The sequence below is a fragment of the Lactuca serriola genome, chromosome 5 (genome assembly GCF_051521515.1).
Source record: "Lactuca serriola cultivar US96UC23 chromosome 5, Lser_US96UC23_V15, whole genome shotgun sequence".
In the NCBI taxonomy this organism is placed as follows: Eukaryota; Viridiplantae; Streptophyta; class Magnoliopsida; order Asterales; family Asteraceae; genus Lactuca; species Lactuca serriola.
Genome location: NC_136412.1, coordinates 172,887,512 through 172,912,348, shown reverse-complemented (window position 1 = coordinate 172,912,348; position 24,837 = coordinate 172,887,512). Strand labels below are relative to the sequence as shown.

Here is a 24,837-nt window from a genome sequence, read left to right as displayed (position 1 = left end):
ATTTTTAGTAGCATATATTTACCAAAAGTGTAACTACATACTTTTATTATATGCAACATGTAGATATCCACCTAGTTTATTGTAAACTTGTATAAAGAATACACACACAAGTTTTGAGTTGGAGGAAATTAATGACTTAGTGGTGGTGCTAATTGATGAATTCTAGAGTGCATTTATGCAAGAGTTATGTGATAAGTATCGATCCATCACAACGATGTTATTGTCCTTGAAACAGAATGAAAGTTCGTATAAGATAAGTATTTCCCACTTCGACTTATCAAGGTAATCAATAAAGAAAATGGTGCAAGAGATCATTTTTTTTATAAGAATTGTCAAAATTGTACAAGCCTATCATAGAAATAAATTCAACCACAAATAACTTTAAGCTACAAATGTAATTTGGCCTAAACATATTGAATTTCATTGTCGAATATGCTTGGTCAATCACTTCACATATTTTTTGAGATGGGAAATCTAAGCTACTCATAAACTGCTTCTTAAATCCACATATGTCCACGACGGGACTTGAACTGTCAACCTCAAAGAGGGAAGACAACACCGGATACCGTTAGACTACAAGCCCTTTGGTTCTTCACATATTGAAATCAGTTCTAAGTAGTATTGGGGTTGATTAATTGGTATTCGATACTGATGCCCATTTTTCTTGTAATGACTATATAGACATTTTAGCAATGATCAGGGGAATAATTTTATGACAAGGCAACTTTTGTTGCTCCCTACCATATGACACAACTTGATTTAAATTTTTTTCAACCATCTCAAAGTGTTGTTTGATATAGAGGTTATACTCATTCATGAAGGTATTCTATACTCCATCTATATATCATACTAAAAATTACTACATAGCATAACTAAAATAAGTATTAACCTTTTAATAAAGTAATGATCTACTGATTTTTATGTTTATGTGTTCTACGAATTAAATTAAATGATTTTATTATTTTCTTGTTTGTTATCATTTTGAGAAATTATCAATCTATGCTTTTTGTTATTGTGTACCATTTCATGAGACATTCCAAATTGAAACTTTATCATTTTCAAGTACATAAAAGCTAGTATCCTAAAGTGGTACACTAGAAGGTAATATCCAGTTAGTATCTAATAAGTTATCCTAATAAGTTATTAGTTACAAACCCATTAGCAAATTTTTATGCTGATATATTTCAATAAAGTAAGTAATGTTCATTGTGATTCCTACTTAAATGTGTATGGACCTAAAATTCATAGCCAATCCACACATAAAACCCACACTACTTATTTTAATATCAAACAAAGTAAATGTGAAAGACATATAACATCACTATGAAATTGGACATAATATGCCTTGATTTGTTACAACAAACAATGCATCAATGAAATGCCTACATACTCTTAAATGTTAACGAAAACTTAAATCTCAAAATATCATACTAAGTATCAGTTATTTGTGTGTATCGTAAAGGTATCTTGTTCACAACATAATAATTAGTATTCCTTATCTCAACTAATCATCTAATTGCTAATCTAGTGGTATTTAACAAAACAATAGAATTAGTAAACCTTTATATATAATCTAAACCTAAGTTATAATGTAATCAAATTTTATACAAATCCCTATTGATCCATCATTCATGTTTTTGTGAGCGCATTATTTTTTTAAATACAAGTTTAACTTCTTGATATTGTTTCCGATCACACTTAATATCAAATTAAAAATAATTAGTGGTAATCAAATTCGTATTGATTGAGAAATTAGAAAATACATATATCTATCTCTATATACATGATTGAGTCGTTACAAACATCAAAGTAAACATGTAATAGATCTTACCAAAATTGACATCTGTAGTCGCACAAATTGATTTTGCTACTCCATCATTGACTTCTCTTTCCCGATGTAAAAGATTTTTCTTATGATTCTCTCAACTTCTTATAAAAAACTCGAACGACTAGGGTTTCTTTTTGTTGTTGTTTATGGTACTTGTGTATCACAAAGAGGGTAATGGGCCGGCCTTTAATTTTAATCATGGACCATGTTCCATATATTATTATTATATTTTATAGTTAACCTAATTAAAGTTGAAAGTATGCATTGGGTCGATGTATTTATGGAACTATTTATAAGTTAATACATTACCCTAGATTTAGATCATTATAAACTCCAACATTACTAATGAATAAACAATTAAATAGAAAGAGTTAAAATATTTCAAAGGGTTAAGGTTGATATTGTAACACTCTAAAAATTTCAACCAATTTAAACTTTTCAAAACAACCCAGTTTCATTAAGTATTTACAAAAAGGTTTTCAATACAATTATTTATCAGAGTCTTCCCAGAACCATATAATAAAACATAATCATGAGGAGCGGTATGATCACGCCTTTGCCTTGCCACAGTCTCCTGAAGTACATGAAACATTTAAACCATAACTGTAAGCCCGAAAGCTTAGTGAAATACCCCCAAAATACCAACCACACAAACCATACACATAACATGCCATATCATAACAGAACACAGAACAACCATGCACTTCGGGTCTACTGTGTGACTGGTCTGCAGTACCGGGCCTTCAGTCCACCTGGTCCACCCTCCGAGTCTAGCCATATCCGTCGAGTCTACAGTGTGATTGGTCCGCCCGCACCGGGCCTTCAATCCACCTGGTCCACTCTCTGAGTCTACAGTATGACTGGTCCGCTCACATCGTGCCTTCAGTCGGCCTGGTCCACTCTCCGAGCCTCGGCACGTCTGGTCCGCCCTCTTGGGGCCTACAGCCTATCCGGACCGCTCGTTGGGCCTTCGGGATAACCGGTCCGCCCTGGGTATGTTGGCCTACAACACAAAGCAGGACCTGCCTCAACCCAACCCCAGTCCAACAACCATGCGCACATAAACATTCAATCATATAACAATTCACATCCAATCAAACCGATCTAGCAGATCGCATAACATAATATCATTCTAACCAGGATACCGACCTAACCGGTCACTAACATATCATCATCCTATATACCAGGATACCGACCTTAACCAGGTCTCTAACATATACCATCCTAACTACCAGGATGCAAACAATAACATAACAACGATACCCAGATTACAATCCGATAAAGGGTCGGCCTTGGTGCCGTAGACCCTGTCGATATAGTGAGGATAACTCACCTCGTAACTGCTGACTGAAAAGATAAGATCACGCTGCTCCAACCTCTGACACGAACTCCTCCACTGATCAATACCAAAAGACTGAACTCAATAAATACCAATAATTACCAAAATACCCTTGGAAGTCAACTGGTCAACTCTTGGTCAAAGTGAAAGTCCTCAGTCAAAGTCAACCCTCCTGACTGACTCTACTCGCCGAGTCAACCCGCTGACTCGTCAAGTCCCCATGCTCTAAAACTCCCATAACACGACTCAACTAGCCGAGTCGCCCCAAGACTCGCCGAGTTGTGGGCAAGACGGATGTTACGTATGGTATATGGTATTTTGATGAACTCACTACACTTTGTGCTTACAGTTGTGTGTTTAAAACATTTCAGGTTCTTCTAGTTCCAAAGGGAAGGGTCCGCGTGATCGCACAACATCCCCTTGAGTTGTATTCCTCATTGTTATTTGGATTTACTCTGATGTTGAGAATATTTATATTGTGGTTGGTTTTGGAACATTTGGTTGTATCTTTTTGGGTGTTTTGAAAATGAAATTTTAGCGGTATTTTTGGCTCGTTACAACCAAATTGAAAATGAAATGAAAGTAAGTTTGTATTTATCTGACTTTGTCCTTTCTAGCTGTGGAATTTACGAGCAGATGCTTAGGAGAGAAGTTTATGATTATGATATGTTATGAATAATATATTATATGTTTAATTTTGATTTTGTATTGTGTCTATATCTTTGTTATAATTATTTAATAACTTTAGTCAGCTATTTTATAAAAAATAATACTTAAAAAATAAGGGAATTTTCATTTTTATCATTCTACACAACAATTCAGATGTTTCAACTAAACAACATTTTAAAATTCAGATCTTCAAAATTCAAACTTTTAGAAATTCAGACCTTTTATAAATTCATATCTAAAAAATTTAGAATTCGTCAATGAGCCCTAACTCCGATGTAAGTTATTTTCAAAGATCATTACTAGTTGGTTACTCAAAAACAATGTAACCATTATTAGTTTTAAAAGTCTAATAATCACTACGGAACCAGCTAATTAATTCATTCGATCAACATTAACCAAGAAATTTTAAAAGTCAATCGGTTAAATGGCATAATTAATGAACAAACATTTGTCGGATTTTATTATAAATGCATAGTTTTGTCTATTCTCTTGAAGCATAAGTCAGCTTCACACAAAAGTTCTCGGCAGAACTTCCTATCTTGGTTATTTTCCTCTCTGAATCAACAATAGCCATCCACTGCTTCACCACATCAAGTAGCTTCATTTCCGGGGCAAGAAGTTTCCCATTCAAGAAGATACCAACCTGTTCAGATTATTAAAATATAAGTCATTACAGAAAATATTTTTGTGATACAAAAACATGAAAAAGAAGAACAAATAAATATCTATGAGACTATGACGTCCTTGTTCTATTAGTAAAGTCTATATTTGTTGAATCTCCATGGAAAAAGAACAAATAACGGATAACTGAACTCTAACGAAAACTGAAGTTTTTTAGGCATACAAAAATCAAGTTATTGTATGTAGTTAAGAGTTGCATGGTTCAATGTTTATGCAAAAACACATAAGAAACGCAAAATATACCCTCTAACAGTTTCATGTTTTTTAGTTATTAGATTTACATGGGGACAATTTCCGTCTGCCTATGAAATATTGTTCATTATAGCAATTTGTGCATGATGCATTGAAATGCACTTTGTCCCCTCAGCACTTCAAAAGGAGTTTACATTTACTAAATTATATATGTTTAAAAACCTATAACTAAAATCCACTCGGTGGAGATCATGAGAAGAGAACGATACTTCTTTGATGAATGGAACCAAAGTTATATGCAATTAATTGAATCAGAAAAATCACAAGATACCTCCTGTTGGCGGACATGCTTAAGTTGCAATGCGATATACTTCATGAGAATAGACACATCTGGATTACAGTTCCCCTCGATGCTAGAATAATTTGTTTTTATTCAGTACATGCAAGTTACAATGACCAATGTCAAAAATTTATCTCCTAATGAACTGGTGAATTATATGAACATTAAACAACATTATACTGAAAAGGCCGATGTACTTACATTATCTGTAAGTATGGTTCCACTAGAAGCTGCAGAGTGTTCTTTCTGTTCCTACAAAATCAAAGATAAGAAAATAAAAAAGATAAGATGGTGAAGATACTATTAGCTATATGATTAAATTTAAAAGGGATCTTTATAGCTCACTGATCAAAGGAAGGAGTTAAACTGAACCAAGCAGAATGCTTCTTTTTTGCTGGATTCAGATGCATTCCAGCGTCAACCACATCTTGTGGACAGATCCTGTTCCAAGAAGAAGGTTCAAGTACAACAATATTTTGCTGCTTATTTCTCCTCTTTCGTTTTTTGATTTCTGTCCTCACATCCGTAGATGATTGATCTTTAGATTTGGAAATCATGGCATTTTCATGGACTTGAGCTGCGGGTCTTGGTGGGGAGGCGATAGTAACCCCCTTACTATGGTATCTCAATGGCAACTCCCACATATCGGTCCCTTTAGCTGGTAAATCAATCATTTTCTACTTCCCCTTGTTGCTGGTTACAGCCTGCTTGGACGGCTGAAACTGCCATATACATATTTAAGCCAACATAAAAAGAATTTTGGATTAGGTCTACAGGTCTAGACTTTACCAATCTGAATGCCAAAAATGACTTATGATTATATAATCAGATATATCAATGACAATTTACCTTCTTTCCTTGATTATCCGGTGAGTTTAATTTGATCTTCCAGAAGAATCTCCAACTTATAATTGCTATTTATTTGTTCCTCTTCTTTGGCGCTTGGGTGTAAACATACGGAGAGCCGGCGATAAAAATAGCAATCATCAACGACAGAAGGTAAAACGTTCTATAATCGACAAGACGATGGAGAGCTGCAGAGATGGAACATAGAAATAAAAATCGGATAGCAGCGTTTCAGCAGACAGTCAGGTGCGTGATCTGACGGCGGCAGAAGATATGTTTGGCACGCCTAGGGTAAATGACCAGAAATCTTATATATATCGCTTGTAGTCTTGACTCTTGAGAGAAGCAGCCTGTTATCTTTTGGGCATTCATTTTCTATTGATATTGTCCAAACCGATACCAATCTTGGGGTCGTGGGCATTGCTTAGGAATAGAACGCAGGAAAGAAACATTAATTTGCAGCCCAATAAACCTACAGCCTTTCACACGTCCAGGGACATGTTTTTTTTTTCACCGGATTGACATGCATAACTCCAGGCCCAACCTTTCCTTTCTCCAATATGCAGACGAAGATATCTTCATGGGGCTATGCAGGTCCAAGGATAATCCAGGAAAGTAGAAACAGCATAAGGATTTTAACTTGTTTCCATCTCGAGTGTCATCTTAAGTTTAAATACCTTCAGAAGAATCTGGATGAACATACACAACGAATGATGTATGGTCGTTTATAAAACCACCTATCATGACCAGGTGTTATAAATTATGGATGATTGGAACTTATCGACTTTAAGTAAGTGGTGGCAGTGAAAGCTACATCAAAAACAATAAAAGAAAGTATTACATGTGATTATGATTTTTATCTTGAAAATGGTGTTCAAGTAAGGCTACCCAGTTATCCATGGGTATCTCGTTTGGGTAGAGGCCCGCTCATGATCTGGTGGTACTGATATAAAGTAGATGGGTTACCAACACTACATAGTGATCCAAAAATGCAAGCTAAAACGTGTGATTATCTAGTGACCCAAGGTAAGTTCACCCAAAAGTATGGTGGGGACAAGCCCAAATGTATAGTTATAAATTGTTATTCTACACATGTTTCTTTAACAATATGATGATCGTATTACTGTTACGTATATAATGACTTTATGATGTAGAAAATTTTAGATTGCCGAATAAGCTTATTGCAGCTTATGGTTGCTTGTATATTTCCCTATTACATATGTGTGTACTAGTAGCAAAGGCAAGGACTTTCCTTATACACTATATGACATATGTGGATCTAGAAAGTATTTTCTTTTATGGGTGTTCTATGTATTAATATTGTGGTGTTACATTGTTGTATCACCCAAGGATTCATGATTGAAAGAAACCGCTATCTTTCAATTTCTTAAAATTTGACCATAAATGGGGCAACAATAATTTAATGTGTATATATAAAAAATTATGTCTAGATGAATAGCCGCTACTATAACCATAATACGTATCAAAATTCTGAAACCTACACTGCATTTATGTATGTGATAGATACTTGAGATTGTTTTGTCATGATTTCATGAAAAAATTCCATCTTAGAAATACATACGCTATTTTTAAGACCAAACTTTAAATAATGAAGAACATGATGATAAAGCACAAATGGTTAAATCATCCATAAGTCATGATTTAGAGATTTAAATTTCTTCTAGCAGAACTATCACAACTTAGTTAATGTATGGTTTGCAACCTTTGATCAACGGTGAACTTTTAGTACCAAGCGATCTAACACAATATATTTTCCAAAGCTTATGACAAGAATTTATTTGATATATAATAAGAATTATAACCATAAAAATGGAGTGGAAATTATACTTTCTAAAAAAGAAACGATAGACGAAAGGCGCCATTTGGAAACTACAATCCTTGGATTGTCATGGACTCATACAAAAGAAAATTATTTACCATATTCATTGTAAAGCTAGTCATGGAAGATGGAGGAAACTGGTGAGTGGGATGGAATTATAACCTTGATCTTGATACTAGTCGATAAATTCAAGTGTGTGTTTATGTAAAAGTTTCTTAATAGGTTTCAATTTGTCACACCCCGAAAACCGAAGGCGGAAACATTTACGGGGTTGACTCCACGTTGAGTATCAAATCCAATGTACATAGTAAGTAAGTAGAACAACCATTACATTACATATAAAAAGTTTTACAATTGTTTCAAAAGTAAAGTTGTACAATTGTGATACATAGTATATATATAGAAACAAAATGAAACGGGTCTTCTGAGCACTCCGACTTCGAGTAAAAGGATCTTCGGTACATGTTCTAACGTTGACCTGAGAACACATGCGGTTTGAAAATCAGCATAACGCTGGTGAGTTCATAAGTGGTTTTTGTTTTGGGAAAATGTTCATGTTTCCTTTCTGTTTCTGAAAATGTAACACACGCCAAGAAAATCCCACATTTTCTTAAAAAGGTTGGTTGGTTGTTTCACATTATGTAAAGTAAAGTTGTACATTGAAATCATGTTTACCCTTGTGAAAATGTACATTTAGGTTATTTGTTTTGTTATTCTGTTCCGGTTATGTACCAATGGAATCCCCAGGAAAGTCCCATACTTTCCTGATTGTATATTACCAATTGTAAAAGATGTAAGGTTATCTAGTTTGTTACACTTTTCTAGTTATGTAAATGTTTTCCCCAGGAAAGCCCCATGCTTTCCTGAATGTTGATTACCATTTGTAAAAGATGTAAAAGATGTATTCTGGTTAGACCTGGTTATGTACAAGGTTTCCCAGGAAAGTCTCATACTTTCCTGAATGTGAGTTATCAATGTAAAAGATGTATACCAAAAACCTGGATATCTTGTGAAGTGTATAAAGTTATTCATTATTACTATAAGTAAATCTCTGTTATCCTAATTGCGAGTTCCATAACCATACTATAGTCTGAACCTGTGGCAATAAGTAGTCCACAACTTTATGACTTTCGTCACCCTTGAACCATTTCGGTTCGGCTGTAGCTAGCAGCCAGGTGTGGGGTAGTCAGCCCCGTATAGATCTATACACTCAAGTCACACTCTCTAAATCCCAGAGATTCTGGTTACGGGTGTAGTCCTCCACTCGCGTATCTCTGTGGAGTGTTCGCCGAGGACGTGTCTCCAATCATACAGGAATAACAAATTTACTAGTAATAATATGATAGTCCTCCACTCGCGTATCTCTGTGGAGTGTTACCGAGGACAAACAGTGTACAAGTTTCATGTTCATAAGTTCTAAAGTCATGCTTTTAACTGATAAAATGTGGAAAACCATTTGTGAAATATATAAAACATAACAGTTTATAAAACCCATTTCACAAATAATATATTACGTAATCTGCATGTTCATACGGTTATTAGTTGTGTATATCAGTGTTAAAAGCATATGAAATGTGAAACACACACACTAAAATAAGTTTTGAGTACAAGAAACCCTTTTACTTTGCTTGTGTCCCCCCCTGAAAACAGTTAAAAAAAAAACAGTGAAAAAGGGTAGGGGTATGAACTCACCAGACTCGAAAATGCGACGGTTTCGGACACTAGACGTTGGTTCGGGGCTTGATTACTCGCGATGTCCCTATGTAAAATGTAATAATGTCCATATATATCCAATTAGATTTACAATCACTAATTATATGAAACATTACACTCCAACGAGATTAAATACCTCAAAACGAGCGTTTGGAGTGACCCGGGTGACATCTTCGGACGTGTAATGACACTAGGGACTTGGGATTTGAGTTTACTCCTCAAGAGTAAACATATTAGGGAGTTTACGGCCATATAACACCCACATACATGAGTTCACGGCCGTGAACTCATGTGGGTGTGATTTTGAGGGTTTAATGGCTTATTTGGACTTGGGGATTTATGGAATGAATTTCTAAAATACCTTGGAATGATTTAATGGGACTTATACTAATTAAAAGGGAGTTCACGGCTGTAAACTTGGAGTTTACGGCCGTAAACTCTCGCATGGTCAAGAATAATTGTTTTGAAGCACTTAGAACAATCACATGTGATTCTAGTAATTTTTCCATGCTTTAGGGTGATTTAAGGGCATCATTTGACACAAATTTAGGAGTTTACGGCCCAAGAATATGTTCCATGGCCGTAAACTCTTGTATGATGCATTTTGTTATGTTTAAGGGCCGCAAATTAATTTTAGATGGTTCTAGGATTTACCACAAGGCTTTTGGTTGAGTTTCAAGGCAAACTAACATGTAAAAATGTGTTTACTCCCCATGTTTGAGGAGTTTATGGCCCAAGCACGTGCCTTGGCCATAAACTCTCTTTTGTCCCATAAAATTCATGTTTGAAGTGTTTCAAGTCCAAGATTGAAAGCCTCAAAGTCGTATCTAAGTCCCAACAATGATTTGGAAGGGTTAATTGGCTTAAAAACCCCATTCTTAAGTGTTTACGGCCCAAGCTTGATCCTTGGCCGTAAACACATGTTCTATGTCCTAAAACTCAAATTAAACATCAATTTGAAGGCTAAAGAGGCTAGATAACAAGTTAAGGATGTTACCTCTTTGATTTGGAGCCTTAAATCTTTGTTTTTGGACCTTTGATTATGGATGATGAGAGTGGTTGGAGAGTGATTAAGGAAATATGGCCAAAAGCTTCAAATGGAAGCTTTGAATCCTTTATATAGTGCTTGGGAATTGGACACGACGGAATTCTACCCGATACCGGCGTTAGGCGGGGCTTTTGGTCGCACCCGACCAAGTTGCCGTAACCCGATATGGTCGATTCTATAATTATTCCGACGACTATTATGGGGTGTTAGAATGATTTCAAATGGCATTAAGACACCCATTAAGTCATTTTAGATCAATACAAGTTAATGACTTAATTAATTGGCGAAATCGGAAATGGATTTGGAAACAGCGTTTGGTTGATCGAATTGGATTACAATTTGAGTTACAAGAAGTGATATGAAATTTTGGGTTGTTACACAATTCTTCATAATGCTTTGTGACATATATTTATACTTCCTAGGAAAATAAAATTCATGTATTATTAGAGTTGTGAAATGATTCTACAGTAAAAGAAAAGATGTTATATGGCTTGAAAAAAATAAATGAATGTTCCAATAAGATAAATCTTTCTAACTTCAATGTATCAAGGTAATCATCAAATGAATAGGTACAACACATCCTTTCTACTACAATGATTGTAACCATATAAGATATTTTAGTTATGAGCAACGTGAATAGTTTTATATTTTTTTGCCCTAAAAGTGGTAAAATATAATGTTATATTTGGTTAGTAATTAAGTAGTTCCTGGTTACAAATGAACTCACATGGCATATTAATAAAAATCCTATACTAATTTTATAAATTTATATATTTTAAAAAGTAATTAAAGATCATGGTGATTCCTAATCAAACGTGGACGGACCTAAAATTCATAGTATAGACTAACACTAAACCAAAACACTTATATTTGCAATTTAAAAAAAAAAATTGTAAAGGTTTTGTTGAAAATGGTTATGAATGTACCTCACTATAAAGTTATCTATAAGCTTATTCAACTCATTATACAAAAAATAATGTAATATTGAAAAGCCCACATACTCTTATATATTGAAAAAAAGGTATTAAAATATCATGTTAAGTATTAGTTATTTGTATGGTAAAAAGCAGGTTGTGCATAGCATAATGGTTTGTAAGGTCGATTCATCATCAAAATGATATTCCAAGAGTACTAACAAAATAATACTGTTTGTAAAACTTTCTATATTATCTAAATTTGAATTTATAATTTTCCATTATAATGGAATTGTATTTTCTACAACCCCTTTTAATCCATTTTTCGTATTTTTGTTAGGGCATAATTTATTTCATCACAAGTTTTATTTCATGATATTGTTTCCATTCACACTTAAAATCAAATTCAAAATCATTATGGTAATCAATGTTGTAGCGATCGAGAAATTAGAAGATACGCACATCTATATATATCTTTTATTTTTAATCATTACAAACTTCAAATTAGATATGTAATAAAACTTACCAAATTTGACATTCATAGTTGTGAAAATCGATTACATTACTCCTTCCTGGAATTCTCTTTTCCTATCTAAATGATTTTTCTTCTAATTCTCTCGGTTGCGTACAATGAAATGAGAGTGATTAGGGTTTCTTCTTGTTATTGTTTGTGGAACCTGTACATTGTGAAAAGGCTGATGGGAATACTCTTTAATTTCTAATCATGGTCCATGGTTCATATATTATTGACATTTTATATTTCATCCAAAGTTGAAAGTACACATTTTGGGTATATTAATGATTGACCATTGGACATGGTACTGCTAAAAGGAAAAAAAAAGGCTTCTCATCCTAAAGGTAAGTGAAAGACCTTGGTTGGACACTCCAATCAAGGTCTCAAAAGAAAGGTCGATTTCGGAATAGCTCTTACTAGTTAACCAAGGAGGCGTTTGTTTCTACTGCCAGTCAAATGGACATTGGAAATGTAGTCACCCTAAATACATGGAGGATCTAAAGAAGAACAAAGTCAAGCAGTGTAGCGCCTCAGGTGTATTTATGATTGAATTTCATACTACATCAACTTCTAATTCTTGGGTTCTTGATACATGATGTGGTACTCATTTTGCTATAATATGCAAGGAGTAAAGGAAAGTAGGAAGCTGAAGCATAAGGAGCACAACCCAATCATAAGAAACAAACACACACCCGTTATCAGGACCGGGGATTACGAGCTCGTGATTATTAGTGGTGTTACTTTTAGATTATTAAATTGTTGTTACTCGTCGTATATGGCACGCAACATTATTTCTTTTTATGCATTGTATAACGATGGTTTTCATTTTTCTTTTGATAATGAAAATTGTGATATTTTGGTTTATAACAAAGGTTATTTTTACTTTAAAGCTAGCCTTTGCAATGGTACATATGAAAATGTCATTTTTGTTAGTAAATCTAATAATCTAATCATAAACATTGATTCTTCTGAAAATGTTTTGGATAAATCATGTATGTTGCATCGTCGTCTTGGCCATATAAAAAAGAAACATATCACAAAGCTTCAATCGAATGATATCTTGGAATCATTTGACATGTATGCGAATCATGCTTATTTTGCAGGATGACAAAAGCACCATTCATATGTAACTCTGAAAAAGACAATGATTTTTTGGACCTGATACACACATATATGTGTAGACCGTTAAGATCCACAACAAGGCATGGTGAACGATACTTTGTGACTTTTATTGATTATTTTTTTAGATAAAGCTATATCTATTTAATCAAATATAAGTAAGAAACCTTTGAAGTATTTTTCCTCGCAATCAATCCGAATTAGTTTTTTTTTTTTTTTAAATTGTAACATACATATTTATAGTCAATATAATCATATTTTACTACATTATTTACTGCCTTATTTATAGGTTTTGACTTTAAATAAATAATTTATCTAATTAGCATTTTCATTTACTATCATCTATAAATCAACAAGAAAAGGTACATTCATTTTGAATTTTGAAAACCGAAATTTTAACTTTATTCCAAATTAAAATACCGGTAATCAGTTAATCGATTTTAAATCTCAAAAATTACTTCCTTATTTACATCTTTTTTTATAGGGTTTGACATTAAATAAATAAAATAGCTAATAAACATTTTCATTTAATGTACTCTATAAATCATCAAAAGAAATATATATTCATTTTTAATTTTGAAAACGAGAATTTTAGCTTCATTCAAAATTAAAATACAGATAATCCATGTTTAATCCATATCAACTGATAATTCATAAAAAAAAAATGAAACTTAGCTATTAATTTTGAAATTGAAATCACTTAATTGATATCTTACCATTAATATAGCCTATAATCATTCTATTTAATGATTAGGAACCAATTAATTTGATATCAATTTTTTTCTATATTCAATTTATTCTGTAAATACCATTGTTCTTATTCTTTTGACTCACATGATTTTAGATACTCACGATTTTGATTTCAAGCATTGAAGTTGCTTCTCCTCCCATCTTTCTTCCACAATCCATCTTTATACTCTTATTCTTAAGTTTATAAATATGTATTTGTAAAATTAATTATACATTATATGGAAATAAATAAGTAAAATTTCAACATTATACTTCCATTTTATACGATTTTAGCATTGTACTTTTAAAGCCTAATTTATTAAAGTACAATAACGTTCTACATTGAAAGCCATACTTAATACTTATTCACCATTATAGTTTTATAAACTTTAATATTTTCTATATATCACCATACTTTAGTATTTAATTTTAAAATTTTCTTATTATATCAATGTAGTTTGATTTTTTTAATTTACAAACCCGTGTAATACACAGGTCTCTAACCTAGCTTAATATTATACAAATTTGTAAAATAAGATTTTATATATACATGCATGTTTGTATATACATATATGTATATGAATGTGTATGTTCATACAAACATACATACACACATACATACATACATACACACATACATACATACATACATACATACATACATACATACATACATACATACATACATATGGATACATAAACATACACACACATAAAACACACACACACACACACACATATATATATATATATATACACACACATATGAAAAGACATGAAGACAAACATGCAGATCTTTGGATGATGAAACCCTCTAGAGCCCGTAATATTGCAAGTTAAGTGGTTTATTACTTTATAACACCAAGGGTGGCATCCCTAAGCTTAGGAAACGACCTTGAATAATAAAGCGTCATCCTTAGAACCGAAAAGGTCCACAAACTCAACACAAGAGATCTAAGTATTCATAAGGCAAGTTCAAGAGTTTATACATTACAAAATCCTGAAATGAAGAAACCAACTTGGATCTACACCTTCTCCTTTGAAGCACCACCTTGCTTTAACCTTTACTTCCTTGGAAAAGTGGATCAAAACACCAAGAATTCACTCACGGGTCCTTCCAAGCACAAGAACACACAATATACGAATTAGGGTTTCGTAGGACCTGCTTAAAGATGAGGGGGAAGTTGGTCCTTAAGACATAACGTTCTTTATATAGTGCTCTACCCTAAAATTTGGGGTTTTGGGTCTGGACACGTACGCTAGCTGTGCGTACGCTTCAGTATGCAAAGCGTACGTTCATGGCATCCGCACCCATAAACAACTAGTACGCTCAGTGTACATAAGGCGGTACGCCCAACGTACGACACCCCCCTTAAGGCCCAAAATGAAGAAAGTCCATGAACTCTAAGGTCTAAAAAGAAATATTTACAACATAAATCAAATAAATAAACACCTTGAAAATTTGAGCATTATATAAATTCTTATTTTAGAGAAAGGATGAGACTCATTTTAAAAGTTTTACGAGAGGTTGTTAAGAGAATGTCATCCACATAAAGGATAAAGTGAGCATTGTGATTGCCCCTGATGGATTAAAATTTTAGTAGGATCGATATACTCTAAGCCGTAAATAAAATAATAAGAACAGACACAAGAATGGCTCAAACAATGCTTAATGATTAAACTTAAAACACCCCAGAAGAGCTCGATGAAGAACTTCGACTATAGAGGTGTTTTAGGGCTACAAAAGATATTTAGAATAAATAGAATCGACGACGTATCTAATGCAGTCATGAACGCAATCTATATATACTACATAACCCTAATAAAACACGGATGGACAGGTGTAACGCCCCGTTCCTAAGAGTACTTAATTGTGAGTCCTCGGGATTTAAGAGGAAGGGTATTTTGGTCTTCTTGTGGGAAAAGTGGAAAAAGAAGGCCAAATATGAAATTTGGGGACACGCCGAGTACGCCCAACGTAAGGGCATAAGTAGACGTGGGTGCAAGGTTGAGTATGCCCAGCGTACTCTCAGTGTTCTAAAACCCTAAAATTAGGGTCAACCACTATATCAGGAACATGTTGGTTCATACCCTAGCCTCCATAAGCTCTCTCTTAACCTCAGAAACCCTAGATAGCCGTTCCACCTCCATTGTTGGGTGTGTTTGGCCTTGAAAAGCTTAATTTTGCAAAGGGGAGACTAGAAGAAGAAAGTGGAAGTTGTCAAAGAAGGAGTGGAGTGGCTGCAGCTTGTAGATCTGGAAAGATATCATCATTTGGAGCCTATCTGAGGTATAAAGCTTCTTGCTTGTCATTTATATTGCATAGATCTAAGTGTTGTGAAGTTTTGACATCATTCTTGTCCCATTAATAATAGGTAAGGATAACAAAAAGTTATAGATAAATTTATATTATCTTACAAATAATAATTAATATTCTAAGTGGTCATCATAGTCGAATTAAACAAAATGACAAATAACTTTTTTTCTTAAGTGATAAAACTAACAGTAAATTGAGAAATATAAGTAATTTATTCATAGGCAAGTTGCGGGCACATGCGACTAACTAATATGATTCTAATAGATGTTTATCGTTCAAATTAGTTACAATTTAATGTATCAATTTTGTATAAGAATTATCAATTTACTGTGAGTGTCAATAACATAATTATTTTTAGTAGCATATATTTACCAAAAGTGTAACTACATACTTTTATTATATGCAACATGTAGATATCCACCTAGTTTATTGTAAACTTGTATAAAGAATACACACACAAGTTTTGAGTTGGAGGAAATTAATGACTTAGTGGTGGTGCTAATTGATGAATTCTAGAGTGCATTTATGCAAGAGTTATGTGATAAGTATCGATCCATCACAACGATGTTATTGTCCTTGAAACAGAATGAAAGTTCGTATAAGATAAGTATTTCCCACTTCGACTTATCAAGGTAATCAATAAAGAAAATGGTGCAAGAGATCATTTTTTTTTATAAGAATTGTCAAAATTGTACAAGCCTATCATAGAAATAAATTCAACCACAAATAACTTTAAGCTACAAATGTAATTTGGCCTAAACATATTGAATTTCATTGTCGAATATGCTTGGTCAATCACTTCACATATTTTTTGAGATGGGAAATCTAAGCTACTCATAAACTGCTTCTTAAATCCACATATGTCCACGACGGGACTTGAACTGTCAACCTCAAAGAGGGAAGACAACACCGGATACCGTTAGACTACAAGCCCTTTGGTTCTTCACATATTGAAATCAGTTCTAAGTAGTATTGGGGTTGATTAATTGGTATTCGATACTGATGCCCATTTTTCTTGTAATGACTATATAGACATTTTAGCAATGATCAGGGGAATAATTTTATGACAAGGCAACTTTTGTTGCTCCCTACCATATGACACAACTTGATTTAAATTTTTTTCAACCATCTCAAAGTGTTGTTTGATATAGAGGTTATACTCATTCATGAAGGTATTCTATACTCCATCTATATATCATACTAAAAATTACTACATAGCATAACTAAAATAAGTATTAACCTTTTAATAAAGTAATGATCTACTGATTTTTATGTTTATGTGTTCTACGAATTAAATTAAATGATTTTATTATTTTCTTGTTTGTTATCATTTTGAGAAATTATCAATCTATGCTTTTTGTTATTGTGTACCATTTCATGAGACATTCCAAATTGAAACTTTATCATTTTCAAGTACATAAAAGCTAGTATCCTAAAGTGGTACACTAGAAGGTAATATCCAGTTAGTATCTAATAAGTTATCCTAATAAGTTATTAGTTACAAACCCATTAGCAAATTTTTATGCTGATATATTTCAATAAAGTAAGTAATGTTCATTGTGATTCCTACTTAAATGTGTATGGACCTAAAATTCATAGCCAATCCACACATAAAACCCACACTACTTATTTTAATATCAAACAAAGTAAATGTGAAAGACATATAACATCACTATGAAATTGGACATAATATGCCTTGATTTGTTACAACAAACAAGGCATCAATGAAATGCCTACATACTCTTAAATGTTAACGAAAACTTAAATCTCAAAATATCATACTAAGTATCAGTTATTTGTGTGTATCGTAAAGGTATCTTGTTCACAACATAATAATTAGTATTCCTTATCTCAACTAATCATCTAATTGCTAATCTAGTGGTATTTAACAAAACAATAGAATTAGTAAACCTTTATATATAATCTAAACCTAAGTTATAATGTAATCAAATTTTATACAAATCCCTATTGATCCATCATTCATGTTTTTGTGAGCGCATTATTTTTTTAAATACAAGTTTAACTTCTTGATATTGTTTCCGATCACACTTAATATCAAATTAAAAATAATTAGTGGTAATCAAATTCGTATTGATTGAGAAATTAGAAAATACATATATCTATCTCTATATACATGATTGAGTCGTTACAAACATCAAAGTAAACATGTAATAGATCTTACCAAAATTGACATCTGTAGTCGCACAAATTGATTTTGCTACTCCATCATTGACTTCTCTTTCCCGATGTAAAAGATTTTTCTTATGATTCTCTCAACTTCTTATAAAAAACTCGAACGACTAGGGTTTCTTTTTGTTGTTGTTTATGGTACTTGTGTATCACAAAGAGGGTAATGGGCCGGCCTTTAATTTTAATCATGGACCATGTTCCATATATTATTATTATATTTTATAGTTAACCTAATTAAAGTTGAAAGTATGCATTGGGTCGATGTATTTATGGAACTATTTATAAGTTAATACATTACCCTAGATTTAGATCATTATAAACTCCAACATTACTAATGAATAAACAATTAAATAGAAAGAGTTAAAATATTTCAAAGGGTTAAGGTTGATATTGTAACACTCTAAAAATTTCAACCAATTTAAACTTTTCAAAACAACCCAGTTTCATTAAGTATTTACAAAAAGGTTTTCAATACAATTATTTATCAGAGTCTTCCCAGAACCATATAATAAAACATAATCATGAGGAGCGGTATGATCACGCCTTTGCCTTGCCACAGTCTCCTGAAGTACATGAAACATTTAAACCATAACTGTAAGCCCGAAAGCTTAGTGAAATACCCCCAAAATACCAACCACACAAACCATACACATAACATGCCATATCATAACAGAACACAGAACAACCATGCACTTCGGGTCTACTGTGTGACTGGTCTGCAGTACCGGGCCTTCAGTCCACCTGGTCCACCCTCCGAGTCTAGCCATATCCGTCGAGTCTACAGTGTGATTGGTCCGCCCGCACCGGGCCTTCAATCCACCTGGTCCACTCTCTGAGTCTACAGTATGACTGGTCCGCTCACATCGTGCCTTCAGTCGGCCTGGTCCACTCTCCGAGCCTCGGCACGTCTGGTCCGCCCTCTTGGGGCCTACAGCCTATCCGGACCGCTCGTTGGGCCTTCGGGATAACCGGTCCGCCCTGGGTATGTTGGCCTACAACACAAAGCAGGACCTGCCTCAACCCAACCCCAGTCCAACAACCATGCGCACATAAACATTCAATCATATAACAATTCACATCCAATCAAACCGATCTAGCAGATCGCATAACATAATATCATTCTAACCAGGATACCGACCTAACCGGTCACTAACATATCATCATCCTATATACCAGGATACCGACCTTAACCAGGTCTCTAACATATACCATCCTAACTACCAGGATGCAAACAATAACATAACAACGATACCCAGATTACAATCCGATAAAGGGTCGGCCTTGGTGCCGTAGACCCTGTCGATATAGTGAGGATAACTCACCTCGTAACTGCTGACTGAAAAGATAAGATCACGCTGCTCCAACCTCTGACACGAACTCCTCCACTGATCAATACCAAAAGACTGAACTCAATAAATACCAATAATTACCAAAATACCCTTGGAAGTCAACTGGTCAACTCTTGGTCAAAGTGAAAGTCCTCAGTCAAAGTCAACCCTCCTGACTGACTCTACTCGCCGAGTCAACCCGCTGACTCGTCAAGTCCCCATGCTCTAAAACTCCCATAACACGACTCAACTAGCCGAGTCGCCCCAAGACTCGCCGAGTTGTGGGCAAGACGGATGTTACGTATGGTATATGGTATTTTGATGAACTCACTACACTTTGTGCTTACAGTTGTGTGTTTAAAACATTTCAGGTTCTTCTAGTTCCAAAGGGAAGGGTCCGCGTGATCGCACAACATCCCCTTGAGTTGTATTCCTCATTGTTATTTGGATTTACTCTGATGTTGAGAATATTTATATTGTGGTTGGTTTTGGAACATTTGGTTGTATCTTTTTGGGTGTTTTGAAAATGAAATTTTAGCGGTATTTTTGGCTCGTTACAACCAAATTGAAAATGAAATGAAAGTAAGTTTGTATTTATCTGACTTTGTCCTTTCTAGCTGTGGAATTTACGAGCAGATGCTTAGGAGAGAAGTTTATGATTATGATATGTTATGAATAATATATTATATGTTTAATTTTGATTTTGTATTGTGTCTATATCTTTGTTATAATTATTTAATAACTTTAGTCAGCTATTTTATAAAAAATAATACTTAAAAAATAAGGGAATTTTCATTTTTATCATTCTACACAACAATTCAGATGTTTCAACTAAACAACATTTTAAAATTCAGATCTTCAAAATTCAAACTTTTAGAAATTCAGACCTTTTATAAATTCATATCTAAAAAATTTAGAATTCGTCAATGAGCCCTAACTCCGATGTAAGTTATTTTCAAAGATCATTACTAGTTGGTTACTCAAAAACAATGTAACCATTATTAGTTTTAAAAGTCTAATAATCACTACGGAACCAGCTAATTAATTCATTCGATCAACATTAACCAAGAAATTTTAAAAGTCAATCGGTTAAATGGCATAATTAATGAACAAACATTTGTCGGATTTTATTATAAATGCATAGTTTTGTCTATTCTCTTGAAGCATAAGTCAGCTTCACACAAAAGTTCTCGGCAGAACTTCCTATCTTGGTTATTTTCCTCTCTGAATCAACAATAGCCATCCACTGCTTCACCACATCAAGTAGCTTCATTTCCGGGGCAAGAAGTTTCCCATTCAAGAAGATACCAACCTGTTCAGATTATTAAAATATAAGTCATTACAGAAAATATTTTTGTGATACAAAAACATGAAAAAGAAGAACAAATAAATATCTATGAGACTATGACGTCCTTGTTCTATTAGTAAAGTCTATATTTGTTGAATCTCCATGGAAAAAGAACAAATAACGGATAACTGAACTCTAACGAAAACTGAAGTTTTTTAGGCATACAAAAATCAAGTTATTGTATGTAGTTAAGAGTTGCATGGTTCAATGTTTATGCAAAAACACATAAGAAACGCAAAATATACCCTCTAACAGTTTCATGTTTTTTAGTTATTAGATTTACATGGGGACAATTTCCGTCTGCCTATGAAATATTGTTCATTATAGCAATTTGTGCATGATGCATTGAAATGCACTTTGTCCCCTCAGCACTTCAAAAGGAGTTTACATTTACTAAATTATATATGTTTAAAAACCTATAACTAAAATCCACTCGGTGGAGATCATGAGAAGAGAACGATACTTCTTTGATGAATGGAACCAAAGTTATATGCAATTAATTGAATCAGAAAAATCACAAGATACCTCCTGTTGGCGGACATGCTTAAGTTGCAATGCGATATACTTCATGAGAATAGACACATCTGGATTACAGTTCCCCTCGATGCTAGAATAATTTGTTTTTATTCAGTACATGCAAGTTACAATGACCAATGTCAAAAATTTATCTCCTAATGAACTGGTGAATTATATGAACATTAAACAACATTATACTGAAAAGGCCGATGTACTTACATTATCTGTAAGTATGGTTCCACTAGAAGCTGCAGAGTGTTCTTTCTGTTCCTACAAAATCAAAGATAAGAAAATAAAAAAGATAAGATGGTGAAGATACTATTAGCTATATGATTAAATTTAAAAGGGATCTTTATAGCTCACTGATCAAAGGAAGGAGTTAAACTGAACCAAGCAGAATGCTTCTTTTTTGCTGGATTCAGATGCATTCCAGCGTCAACCACATCTTGTGGACAGATCCTGTTCCAAGAAGAAGGTTCAAGTACAACAATATTTTGCTGCTTATTTCTCCTCTTTCGTTTTTTGATTTCTGTCCTCACATCCGTAGATGATTGATCTTTAGATTTGGAAATCATGGCATTTTCATGGACTTGAGCTGCGGGTCTTGGTGGGGAGGCGATAGTAACCCCCTTACTATGGTATCTCAATGGCAACTCCCACATATCGGTCCCTTTAGCTGGTAAATCAATCATTTTCTACTTCCCCTTGTTGCTGGTTACAGCCTGCTTGGACGGCTGAAACTGCCATATACATATTTAAGCCAACATAAAAAGAATTTTGGATTAGGTCTACAGGTCTAGACTTTACCAATCTGAATGCCAAAAATGACTTATGATTATATAATCAGATATATCAATGACAATTTACCTTCTTTCCTTGATTATCCGGTGAGTTTAATTTGATCTTCCAGAAGAATCTCCAACTTATAATTGCTATTTATTTGTTCCTCTTCTTTGGCGCTTGGGTGTAAACATACGGAGAGCCGGCGATAAAAATAGCAATCATCAACGACAGAAGGTAAAACGTTCTATAATCGACAAGACGATGGAGAGCTGCAGAGATGGAACATAGAAATAAAAATCGGATAGCAGCGTTTCAGCAGACAGTCAGGTGCGTGATCTGACGGCGGCAGAAGATATGTTTGGCACGCCTAGGGTAAATGACCAGAAATCTTATATATATCGCTTGTAGTCTTGACTCTTGAGAGAAGCAGCCTGTTATCTTTTGGGCATTCATTTTCTATTGATATTGTCCAAACCGATACCAATCTTGGGGTCGTGGGCATTGCTTAGGAATAGAACGCAGGAAAGAAACATTAATTTGCAGCCCAATAAACCTACAGCCTTTCACACGTCCAGGGACATGTTTTTTTTTTCACCGGATTGACATGCATAACTCCAGGCCCAACCTTTCCTTTCTCCAATATGCAGACGAAGATATCTTCATGGGGCTATGCAGGTCCAAGGATAATCCAGGAAAGTAGAAACAGCATAAGGATTTTAACTTGTTTCCATCTCGAGTGTCATCTTAAGTTTAAATACCTTCAGAAGAATCTGGATGAACATACACAACGAATGATGTATGGTCGTTTATAAAACCACCTATCATGACCAGGTGTTATAAATTATGGATGATTGGAACTTATCGACTTTAAGTAAGTGGTGGCAGTGAAAGCTACATCAAAAACAATAAAAGAAAGTATTACATGTGATTATGATTTTTATCTTGAAAATGGTGTTCAAGTAAGGCTACCCAGTTATCCATGGGTATCTCGTTTGGGTAGAGGCCCGCTCATGATCTGGTGGTACTGATATAAAGTAGATGGGTTACCAACACTACATAGTGATCCAAAAATGCAAGCTAAAACGTGTGATTATCTAGTGACCCAAGGTAAGTTCACCCAAAAGTATGGTGGGGACAAGCCCAAATGTATAGTTATAAATTGTTATTCTACACATGTTTCTTTAACAATATGATGATCGTATTACTGTTACGTATATAATGACTTTATGATGTAGAAAATTTTAGATTGCCGAATAAGCTTATTGCAGCTTATGGTTGCTTGTATATTTCCCTATTACATATGTGTGTACTAGTAGCAAAGGCAAGGACTTTCCTTATACACTATATGACATATGTGGATCTAGAAAGTATTTTCTTTTATGGGTGTTCTATGTATTAATATTGTGGTGTTACATTGTTGTATCACCCAAGGATTCATGATTGAAAGAAACCGCTATCTTTCAATTTCTTAAAATTTGACCATAAATGGGGCAACAATAATTTAATGTGTATATATAAAAAATTATGTCTAGATGAATAGCCGCTACTATAACCATAATACGTATCAAAATTCTGAAACCTACACTGCATTTATGTATGTGATAGATACTTGAGATTGTTTTGTCATGATTTCATGAAAAAATTCCATCTTAGAAATACATACGCTATTTTTAAGACCAAACTTTAAATAATGAAGAACATGATGATAAAGCACAAATGGTTAAATCATCCATAAGTCATGATTTAGAGATTTAAATTTCTTCTAGCAGAACTATCACAACTTAGTTAATGTATGGTTTGCAACCTTTGATCAACGGTGAACTTTTAGTACCAAGCGATCTAACACAATATATTTTCCAAAGCTTATGACAAGAATTTATTTGATATATAATAAGAATTATAACCATAAAAATGGAGTGGAAATTATACTTTCTAAAAAAGAAACGATAGACGAAAGGCGCCATTTGGAAACTACAATCCTTGGATTGTCATGGACTCATACAAAAGAAAATTATTTACCATATTCATTGTAAAGCTAGTCATGGAAGATGGAGGAAACTGGTGAGTGGGATGGAATTATAACCTTGATCTTGATACTAGTCGATAAATTCAAGTGTGTGTTTATGTAAAAGTTTCTTAATAGGTTTCAATTTGTCACACCCCGAAAACCGAAGGCGGAAACATTTACGGGGTTGACTCCACGTTGAGTATCAAATCCAATGTACATAGTAAGTAAGTAGAACAACCATTACATTACATATAAAAAGTTTTACAATTGTTTCAAAAGTAAAGTTGTACAATTGTGATACATAGTATATATATAGAAACAAAATGAAACGGGTCTTCTGAGCACTCCGACTTCGAGTAAAAGGATCTTCGGTACATGTTCTAACGTTGACCTGAGAACACATGCGGTTTGAAAATCAGCATAACGCTGGTGAGTTCATAAGTGGTTTTTGTTTTGGGAAAATGTTCATGTTTCCTTTCTGTTTCTGAAAATGTAACACACGCCAAGAAAATCCCACATTTTCTTAAAAAGGTTGGTTGGTTGTTTCACATTATGTAAAGTAAAGTTGTACATTG

The 24,837-nt window shown here is 33.8% G+C and overlaps 2 protein-coding genes across 2 annotated transcripts; both read right to left on the bottom strand.

Annotated features, from left to right (window-relative positions):
• Window positions 1-4,197: 4,197 nt before the first annotated feature.
• On the bottom strand, window positions 4,198-6,208 carry LOC145051321 (uncharacterized). Its single transcript, XM_078999365.1, has 5 exons — window positions 5,899-6,208; window positions 5,395-5,771; window positions 5,251-5,301; window positions 5,041-5,122; window positions 4,198-4,479 (listed from the first exon to the last, which is right to left on the bottom strand). The coding sequence occupies exons 2-5, from the start codon at window positions 5,721-5,723 to the stop codon at window positions 4,318-4,320; spliced, it is 624 nt and encodes a 207-aa protein (XP_078855491.1). The 5' UTR covers window positions 5,724-5,771; window positions 5,899-6,208; the 3' UTR covers window positions 4,198-4,317.
• Window positions 6,209-20,637: 14,429 nt separating this feature from the next.
• LOC145051320 (uncharacterized) lies at window positions 20,638-22,650 on the bottom strand. The gene is made up of 5 exons (XM_078999364.1): window positions 22,339-22,650; window positions 21,835-22,211; window positions 21,691-21,741; window positions 21,481-21,562; window positions 20,638-20,919 (listed from the first exon to the last, which is right to left on the bottom strand). Exons 2-5 carry the CDS (start codon window positions 22,161-22,163, stop codon window positions 20,758-20,760), a joined length of 624 nt encoding a protein of 207 aa, XP_078855490.1. The 5' UTR covers window positions 22,164-22,211; window positions 22,339-22,650; the 3' UTR covers window positions 20,638-20,757.
• Between the last annotated feature and the right edge of the window lie 2,187 nt (window positions 22,651-24,837).

Coding starts and splice junctions, on each gene's coding strand:
- LOC145051321 (XM_078999365.1), bottom strand. CDS start 5,723: ATGATTGATTTACCAGCTAAAGGGACCGATATGTGGGAGTTGCCATTG. Junction 5,123..5,250: donor GAACCATACTTACAGATAAT/GTAAGTACATCG, acceptor AAATTATTCTAG/CATCGAGGGGAACTGTAATC. Junction 4,480..5,040: donor AGCATGTCCGCCAACAGGAG/GTATCTTGTGAT, acceptor TAATCTGAACAG/GTTGGTATCTTCTTGAATGG.
- LOC145051320 (XM_078999364.1), bottom strand. CDS start 22,163: ATGATTGATTTACCAGCTAAAGGGACCGATATGTGGGAGTTGCCATTG. Junction 21,742..21,834: donor TTAACTCCTTCCTTTGATCA/GTGAGCTATAAA, acceptor TTGATTTTGTAG/GAACAGAAAGAACACTCTGC. Junction 21,563..21,690: donor GAACCATACTTACAGATAAT/GTAAGTACATCG, acceptor AAATTATTCTAG/CATCGAGGGGAACTGTAATC.